Genomic DNA, 9842 nt, shown 5'->3' on the forward strand with positions numbered 1-9842 from the left:
GATATTAAGATTTTTTTCATTTTATTTGTGATTTGTATTGTTTGTTGTATGTATAGTATTTGCTTTGTTTTTAAATTAAATGAATAAATTTACTAAATTAAAAAAAAGGAAATAAATAAATAACTGTGTTAAAAAGATTATCGCAGCGTTAAAACGATAACGTGTTAACATGCCGCGCACTAATCGAAACTGATAATAAGAGGTTTTTTTATGTTGTTGTTTGACCTTTTTTGCGATGCAGAGCGTGCGCAGACCCTCTCTGGCGTAAGAATCCAGATGTTTCTGGGTRTGATCTCTGATGTGACTGTAGAGCTGCTGCTCTGCACCTGGAAACAAACCACAGCTGGTCTAATGTGACACAACTCCTCAGTCAGATCTGGAGACCAGAATCTTTCATRCAAAAAGAAACTCTACCTTTCGGCGCTTCAGCCAGATCCATGATGACGGAGTCGGCCCCCTTGGTGTAAACCACCACCTGTCCTGTGAGCGGGTGGCGGACCACCACAGACATCCTCTTCCTGTTGGAGTCGAAGGGCAGGATGTGGAGCAGCTGCACCGACAGCGAGCCGACTCCCGGCAGATCCACCAGCAGGCTCTCGGCGGACCGGGCCCTCAGGGTGCAGTGGTACGCTCGAGCCGCGTGGACCAGAGCCGCCTCGTCGGGACTCTCCGCCTCGTACAGCAGCTCGTCCTCCGGCTCCACGTCTCCGTTCAGGTCCTCCTCGTCCTGCTGGAGCTCGTCACATTTTGCCTCCACGTCGACCTCCAGCTCTTCCTGCTCCTCCGTATTTACGGAGTTATCTCCACCTCCTTTGGCTAAAAGGTCCACCTGAGCTCTGACGGTCTCCTGGTTGCTCTCCAGAGCTGGGTCGGACCCATCTCTGCTGCTGTTGGAGGGGAAGGGGAGGGTGAAGGAGCCGGTCTTCCCCCGAGCGAACAGCCTGCTGGTGAAGCTGCTTTTTATTTGAGGACGGTAGAAGCTGAGACGCTGGAACATCAATTTTATTTCCTCAAGAGACTTCAGAGGAGTTTGAGCTTCAGTCACCTGGAGGGAAACGAGAACATGACGTTATGTGAAGAGGCTTCCTGGTGTCTTTAGTGTATTAGTTACCTCCGCCAAGGAGGAAATGTTTTCGGTCGCGTATGTCTGTCGTTCTGTCTGTGGACAACATTACTAAAAACTTGTGGATGGATTGTCATGACATTTTTACCACATGTGTGTACTGGGCCAAGTAACACACCAATACATTTTGGTGATGTTCTGGATCACGATGCGGATACAGGAATTCTTTTTTCTTTTAACACTCTGAGATCGGCAAAGCTGTGATGCTTTCACAGGGCTTCTGTAAAAAACAGTTAGCTGGATTGGACAGCACGGACTTCAAACTTTATAAAGGTAATGTTAAAACCAGGTTTAATCATGAATAATTTTTGCCATAATATGCCATAATATGCCATAATATGCACATTTACAGAACGTTTTGTGACCAGGAAGTGCGTGACTGCACCATGAAACCTATTTTTCCCATTTCTTCAAACACACCACATTTCGGAAACAACCAATCAAAACAGTTGACAGCTACTAGGCTTGTAAGCAGAGAGCTGCCGGGCTTCAAAGTTTGGAGACGGGGGGAGCCAGGAAGCACTTTATAAAGAGAGTCAAACCATTACAAACTCATACAAGGAGATAAAACAGACGTTTTACATGGTGAAATATGACTGATGAAAACTTAGGAGCTTAATCCCACACCAGTTTGACCATGAATAACGTCGGGTGACGAGTCTGACTTTTTTTTCACATTGGACTCCACAGAGAAGAAATCCCATGCACACTGCTGCTTAAATGTTCGCTATGTCAGAACTTATTCGGCAAATGTGTTTCCATCTCTGCTTTTGCGCATTAACTCTTGGTAAATTGGTCTTGGCGGAGGTTTGCACTCTGCGAGTGCTTCTGGTTTTTTTCTATAATCACGTGAAATAAACAAGCTATCGAAGCGGMTTGGTTGGTTTCAGATTGACGGGTCTGACTCACCACATGGCGAGGCTGGCTGGGAGAGGAAACCACCACACTGTTACAGATGGCGAGAGCCAGGAAGAAGTCGGTGATGTAGGTGAGCTCCAGGCTGGACAACGTCTCCGTGGAGACGTCTCTCAGACGCAGCGCTGAAGAGCAGAGACAGTTCAACTTCCTGACCAGATCAGGGTCCGGGACCACGTCCTTCGCCTGAATGAACACAAACACAAAAAAATAATCAACTCAACACGAGTTCAGGGTCAGTGTCAATTATGGTCATTGGATTTTCCTTACAAATCAGGAAGTGACTATTTGATTTGTGTTTTAAAATACAGAAATTAAAATTAAAATACAAAGTATTTCCCTTTAGTGCCAAAAAGGCATGAGTAATTTTTTTAAAATGATTTGTGTTTCATTTTCTGTTTCAGATAACAAAAAGAAAATTACTTTGAAACAGAAATGTAAAAAAGTTTGTTTGTCCCTGTACCACGACAGCTCATGCCAAATTACTGTATCCCTAAAGTAATCTGTTCCCCCACCAGAAGGGGCGCTTAGCTCTGCATAATAAAACATTCATTTCTGTAAATAAATGGTTGAAACAGAGARGTGTATGTTCATAAATGAGTTGTATGATTGCTACTCTGTGACCAAGGGCTTTGCAGAGATACTTTGTGTGTTTTTTGGCCAAATAACCCTCTTTTATTGATGTACAAGATTTATCCCATACATGTGTTTAAAAGAAATGMTTAATTCAATTCAGTGCTGTTTTACGATATCGGATCTGTATCTAAACCTCAAATTTCTGTATCGAAATTGAAAAAAAGGTGGACTTTGTCCTAGTCTGAGTTCTCTGGAAGACTGAAACAAGTTTTCCATTTATTTTCTTTCTTTCCTTAATTCTAAACAGGTTTCCTGCTCCTCACGTCAAAGTTTCTGTCTTTAATGAGCAACACAAGTTCAGTTTGAGGCCCTGTTTACACGTAAACAAGTACAACAAAACAAGGAAGAGATTCCGCGGAACGGTGTGAAATATTCTGACCATGCGGCTGCAGAAGACGCCCGTCCTCGCTGGGACATGATTGGGCAGCTGGTCCTCCTCCTCTGACGACTCAGCAGTGAGCGTGTGCAGGGACACGGAGCTGCGGTTGCAGCTGACGGAGCGACAGCTCAGGGATTTCCCGCTGAAGCCCGACTTCAGAGTCACGGTGCGACCGGCCGCCTCGTCCTCCTCCGCCTCGTACACCTCCAGCCTCCGAGCTGAAATGCAAAGACAGATGTTTAGGTGGACAGTGATCTTAAAGGGGACCTATTATGCAAAATTCACTTTTTAAAAGGTTTTGTTACTCAACTTTGGGTATGTGCTTCTTAAAAAAACAGTCCTAGGACCAAAAAATTGCACCCAGGGGCATATTTACTGTAAGTAAATGTATTTTTAATGCATATTAACAACAAGTTTTATACTTCGGCCATTTTGTGATGTCACAAGCCGTATGACAACCCACCGGAACCTGCGTTCAGCCCCTTACCTAGCAACCCCCGGGTGAGACTCCACCTCCTCWGTATAAAAAGCCATCACGATTGTTGTTGTACAATGRGCAGCTCATTTCACAACAAGCCTCCAATGGGGCAATGGGTAGAGTGTTGGACCAGAAAGCAGGAGAACAGGGTTRGAGACTGGCATGGTCACAATTTAATTATTTCTTTATTTTCATTCYTTATGAACACGTTTTCTCATGTACCTCTATTGTTTAGCTTATTAAAGCCTGGTTAAAGCCTATTTGTTCAAGTTTCTGAGGTACTTTCACCGCTGCTGCTCCCTGCTCTGGTAACAGCATGCAGAGTGAGCACGGGTGGGGGGGGGGCTGGGACCACAATTCTGCCTCTGGGTCTCTCATTTGGTTGTACAACGGAGCTTCTGCTATTATTAGCCATGCTAACGTAAACGCTGCCTTTGGAGGGCGGAGTTAATGTCAACACATTTTTGGAGGGCGTTACCAACAGAGCTCATTAACATAAACAGCTCTTCTGAATGGAAGTCAGAGCAGGCAGAACTAGAAAATGGGAAATTTTATTATCTGAGAATTATTTTGTGCATTAAATGGAGAACATGGTCTGGATAGCCCACAGACATACCATAAAAATTTCTAGGACKCATAATTGGTCTTCTTTAAGTTTGATAATCAAATAGGAGCAGTGGGGAAATCCAGCTTTTTTCTATTTAAGGCAGCTGGCCTAAAAACCAACCGTAAGCTTTGAGGGGATCGTTCCTTCTCCTCTGCTGCTCCTAAAACGTGGAACAACCTGCCTTTGGGCCTCAGACAGGCCGTTACTTAAAACCCATCTCTTCTCTTTGGCACCATCTGAGATGCTGACTTTTAGTTTGTTTTGAGATTATTTTTAATTTGTTTTATGTGCTTTTTTTTATTATACAGTTTTAATTTTCAGATTAGGCTTTTATTATGCACCGTGACTGTACAGGACTTGGGTGCTARGGTTGTTTAAGTGCTTTATAAATAAAGATGGTATGATATGGTTTAAAAATGTTTAGAACAAGCCAAATCCAGATATAAAGACATTTCTCTTAACAAAATAACAAAAACTGAAATCGAAAAAACKTTTTTGTTCAGAATTTCAGAATCGTTTATTGTCATTCACACACAGCATTAAGATGCAGTGCAGAACGAAATTTGCAGTTTAGAACATCCGTCCGGAGAAACACACACACGACAAACATGTGGGAATGAATGTCCATGGTCTTTCGCAACGTAGTGCGCTACCTTTGCAGTTTAGAATACACACACAAAAGAAGGGTGAATTTTAAAAGAAGGGTGAATTTTAAAAAATAGCTTTGATCCTGTGTTTTTATACAGAAAACACACAAACATGCTCAAAAAAACTACTCTGCAAAAGTGCAGCCAGCTAAGGAGGGGAGGGGGTGGGGGATCAAAAACATATGAAACTGAAATATATAAATGCTGTAATAAAATGAAAAAATGATAACTGAAACTGTATAATCTTTTTAAAAACTAACATCAAATTGAGCAGCTTTAGCATTAGCCGTGGGAAGCTAACGGCACCTCATGTTCCGTAACGTCACTTGTTTACAGTCTGCTGCTGCTCAGCGCTCGCATACAAAATGACAACAAAAGTTGTTCAGCAAAGTCAGATTTGGGATTTCTGTAAATATGACTGGGAGAAAAATRAAAGCAAGTGTCTTTTTGTGGAAACAGATGATAAAATAGGTGGAATAATTCAAAAGGGGAAAAACTGCACAAATCAAGCTCAAACYAGASGGCTAACTGTGAGTATCTTGWCAAGCTAGCTTCTCTTAGTAGCTCCCGTGAAAGACAACCAAACGCCCGGCCAGGCAGAACCGGTGTTAGACCATATTCTGTGACCATCTTATAAGTGTGACTGTASGAGGCGCTCTTGCTATTTTATGCTACACTTATGCCAAAAACGTAAGCTTCGAAGTGGGGGACAAACACAAAAAATAAAAATYAAGAAAAAGCTGAACAAAGAATAAAAAAGTAACATCTGACCACTAATATTATGACTATTATGGAAATATATACAGTCACAGATATGACCGTGATATATTATGATGATATAATATTTCTTTATTTTTCTATTGGCGTTTGTCCCCCCCTTCAAAGTTTATGTTTTTGGCATAGCGTACTCTTCTTTGAGACCAAGGTCTGGRAAAGTACAGTATAAAGATGCAAGAGCGTCTCTTACTGTCACAATATATGATGGTCACAGAYTATGGTGTAACACCAGGATGGAGACAACGATTGTCACCTTCTTATAATAATTACCCAAGTCCTTTGTTGATTACTTTAGGAAGGTGTTGCTATAATGGACTGCTTTCACAGATGAACAAAAAAGCTGCTGGTTGAACTCACAGGAACACCACAAGCAGGGGGAGACATTGGCAAATATGTTTATTTAAACTATAAATAAACTAAGAACTAATGAAAACTAAACTAAAGTAAAACTAAGCATTAAATAATCAATAATAAAAACTAYCGAACCCACTCTAAAAACTAATAAAAACTGAATTGTAAGAAAAAAGTCACAACGAAATAACACTAAACTGTAACGAAAAATCAAAAACTTTTATAACCTTGCAAATCAGCTTCAGTAAAGAGATTATTTAGTTTTTCTAAGATTATTATAATTATGGAGGCATAGAATCAGATAATCCTGTTTTAACCGTAACAAATATTAATGTCAGCTTCTCACCGTTTTCCTCATGAGGATATTCAACCCCATAAATACTGCAGCGACGAAACACCATCTTATTCTCAGTCAGCGTTCCCGTCTTGTCCGAGAACAGGTACTGGATCTGACCCAGGTCCTCTGTGATGTTGAGAGCCCGGCACTGGATCCTGCAGTCCAGCTGGTCGTTGTACAGGTCCACGTCGTTGTGGATGAAGTAGATCTGACCCAGTTTTACAATCTCAATAGAGACGTACAAAGAAATGGGGATGAGCACCTGTTGAAAGAGATCAGACTGTCAAAAAATAAAACTCTGAATCTAATAAAGGTTCTACAGAAGCTTTGTRCTAAGATACACAATCAGCCTAGCAAACAAGGAATCACTCCTTTGAAATAGTTTAATGTTTTTAAGTGATGGTGCATTTCGACTTGTTCTTGTCTGTTAGCATCATCTGAAACAAAGAGTCGATGTCAGAAAATCAAATATTTGGATTATAGATTTAAAAGCAATAAAAGTGACCAATGCCTCWTTTTTATTGTCTCTTTCATATCTAAAAATCAATCAGGCTGCTAGGTGCAAATGTGCCCCTATCTGAACCCACCTGGAGCACAATGATCATAGTCCAGAAAACGTAGAACCCAGACAGAGCAGGCGACGTCTCGCCATCAACCCCAAAAATAGGGTTTTTGAGGTTCTTCAACCAGAAGCCGTGACCTGAAAATGCACCAAAAAGCTTCTCAGTTACTGTTGAATCCAAAGCCGCTGCTTTCGGAGCAGCTGTGTTGTGCGTTCTTGCYTCGGTACACACCTAAAGCAGTAGTCAGACACATGACGAAGAGGAGGAAGACGCACCACAGGACGTCTGTGTTCAGGCGTTTCTCCAGCTTGCTGCGCTTGTACCTCGGCCCGCTGTTGTTCATCATGGCTTTAGTCTCATGACCTGAGCCGCACAATAACACAACATATGAACCCTCTCTCTGGAYGAAAGAATGTTAACAACTGATAAAGTCCTACAGAAGACAGGGGTGCTCAAGCTTAAAGAAAACTGACAAACATGTCAGATAATCTCGGTCAACTTGAGGACAAAACTCATCAGGATCACATGGTAGCAACAAATAACAGTCATAAAAGTCTAAATTAAACATCAMGATCCAGACATAAAATTTATTACATAATATGCCATATGCCACAGCCATTGATAACGTATTTCTGTTAAAATTCCTGCCACGCACCTCCCTTCCGCTTCCTGCTTACTGCCGGTAGTTTTCAGCGTTAGCTCCTAGTACTAGTCCGTGACAAGGTCACATTTTCCTCTTGATGTGGAGGAAAGGCAACAGCAACGTTTCATAGCAATACAGGGAAAACTTAGCTATAAAAGCTCACGCTCGCATTTSTAATCAGCATTTCTAACCTGAGGATATTCAAGAGCCGGCCTGCAAACCGGAAGACCGGTGCGTGGCCAAAGAATGCGGGAGTGCTAGATCGGAGGTCCGTGGCATAGAGGCTATTTGACCCACAGGGTCTAAATTTATCCAACCTGCTGTGTGATTTGTTTTACAGCTGAGAGAYAAACACATCTGATCTGTTTCATGTTTCGACTGTACACTTTACTCGCAGCCACCTCCAGTTTCCTTTGACTAACATCGTGCTCAGAGTGAGTTTTGMATAAACACCAACATGCAGGTTGGTACTTGAACTGGAAGGGGAGCAGAACAAACAGAAAGGAGATCTGTTTCACTGACTGTTCCTGAAGTGCTCCTGCTCATTTACTGTAACTTCACACAGGATGCCTACAAACTCTGGATGTGATCAAATCAGCTCCAGACAATTTCAGAACAAATAGAGTAAAAACTGCACCTCAATTAGCTGCAGCGCTGTTTTAAATGATGTTAGAATCTTTTTAATAACCCATTAGAAGCTGAATGACGCCACCGGTGTTGTAAGTTTAAAGGGAGCGTTAAAAACATGACYCCGTCTGTGAAAAATATGTTTTTTAAATTTATAAAAACGTAACAGTCTGCAGTATTTTTACAGTCTTTGTTTTACAGTTGATGTAATTTGATTTTATCGAATAATGTATAATGTTACAACTAGAGTTGGAGCTATTTTATCTTTATCACTTTGGATTTTGTTAAAATTTGTTCTTAGTTACTTTATATTTTTGGGTTATTTATTAGGTTTAGTTATTATTTGTTTATTTTTTGTTTGTGTGTATTGTTTTTATTAGCCTTTGTTATTACAGACAGTAAAAAAAGTAAAATAATTAAAAGTATAAATGTATATATTAATATTAAAGTTAATTATTTAAAAGTATAATACTATTATAGTGTTGGACATAGAATAAAATTTTAATCACAATTAATCTCAATTAATTTCTTTCAGAGACGACTCTACTATGGGTCAATGTGTAGGTTTGTATTTTGCATGACACTCCATGTGCAACATCCATGTGTTCCATGTGTTGAACATATTCATGTTTGAAAGATAAAAAAACGGTGGCGTGCCTGAAAGTTCAGCTGATGTGGGTAAACAAGGTGCTTCTAGTAATGATGATTATTAAGAAACTTTTGTCGGAGACCAAAATAAAAGGGTGTTATAATAATGGAGGAGTGAGGTGAGCAGGATACTGACAGAACAGCAGTGTGGTCAGTGTGTGAGCTGAGCAGAGGCAGTTATTACACAGGTGCAAATATGCAGTCTGAATTATGTTACTGATGTGATGTGTGCTCAGATTATTAGAYGGTTGTCAAGGATGACACCCAGACACCAAGTCACACTCCAAGAAACTGGTATGAATAAAAAAAGTAAACAGAGAGTGTTTGAACTACATATTAATAAGACAGCTTAAGCTTAATAAGATAGCTTTGTTTCTTAGTCAAACTGATTTCCAGTGTGATGATGTCTCACCAGTAGGGCTGCCACGATTAGTCAATTAATCGACAACTAATTGATTATTAAAATAATCGATGACTAATTTAATTATCGATTAATAGTTTTCTTTTTTTTTTGTTCTTTACTTTGTTTTTCTCTCCAAACTGCTTTGACATCTTCCACTGCCACATCTGCCTTTCTGTCCTTGACACACATGCACAGTAGTGGTAACTGGGGTAGGCCGTGGACGTCACAAGACATTTTACAGACAGGCTCTGGTATCATGGCTACCTGACAACAGAGCTCAAAAGTGTGGGATCATAAGAAAATGAAAGAGAAACCTGTGTAATATTTGCAAGGCAGAACTTGCCTTCCACAGCAATTATTTTTTTTGTTAGCATATAGCTAAAGTCTAATGGTTATATAATAGCAGCTGCATTCTAGCACAATAAGCTGTATGTTTTATATTCAATTAACGTATGATCTGATTAGTCGACTGATCGAAAAAATAATCGATGATTAATCGATTATAAAAATAATCGTTTGTGGCAGCCCTACTCACCAGCATAAACCACGATGCCGACCACCGTCTCCGTGTTCCTGATGGTGCAGCTCCGCAGCAGAAGGTTGCTGCTGTGGAGGCCGACGCGAACCCCACTTGAATGCTCTCTGTGGAACAAAGACACAATATGATGAGGGTTACAGTGTGTGTGTGTATGTGTGTGTGTGTGTGTG

General features: G+C 40.8%; 1 protein-coding gene across 1 annotated transcript in view; it reads right to left on the minus strand.

The window, feature by feature from the left end:
* Positions 1 to 9842, minus strand: part of atp10d (ATPase phospholipid transporting 10D) — a 44297-nt gene that overhangs the window by 12504 nt on the left and 21951 nt on the right. The window contains exons 5-12 of the mRNA XM_014011884.1: positions 9670 to 9776; positions 7045 to 7176; positions 6838 to 6950; positions 6260 to 6512; positions 3054 to 3271; positions 2033 to 2224; positions 415 to 1045; positions 226 to 326 (exon numbers count right to left, since the gene is read on the minus strand). Of these exons, the coding sequence (XP_013867338.1) occupies positions 226 to 326; positions 415 to 1045; positions 2033 to 2224; positions 3054 to 3271; positions 6260 to 6512; positions 6838 to 6950; positions 7045 to 7176; positions 9670 to 9776 (1747 nt within the window). The remainder of the gene's footprint in view (positions 1 to 225; positions 327 to 414; positions 1046 to 2032; positions 2225 to 3053; positions 3272 to 6259; positions 6513 to 6837; positions 6951 to 7044; positions 7177 to 9669; positions 9777 to 9842) is intronic.

The sequence above is a fragment of the Austrofundulus limnaeus genome, unplaced genomic scaffold, assembly GCF_001266775.1.
Source record: "Austrofundulus limnaeus strain Quisiro unplaced genomic scaffold, Austrofundulus_limnaeus-1.0 Scaffold85, whole genome shotgun sequence".
Classification (NCBI taxonomy): domain Eukaryota; kingdom Metazoa; phylum Chordata; class Actinopteri; order Cyprinodontiformes; family Rivulidae; genus Austrofundulus; species Austrofundulus limnaeus.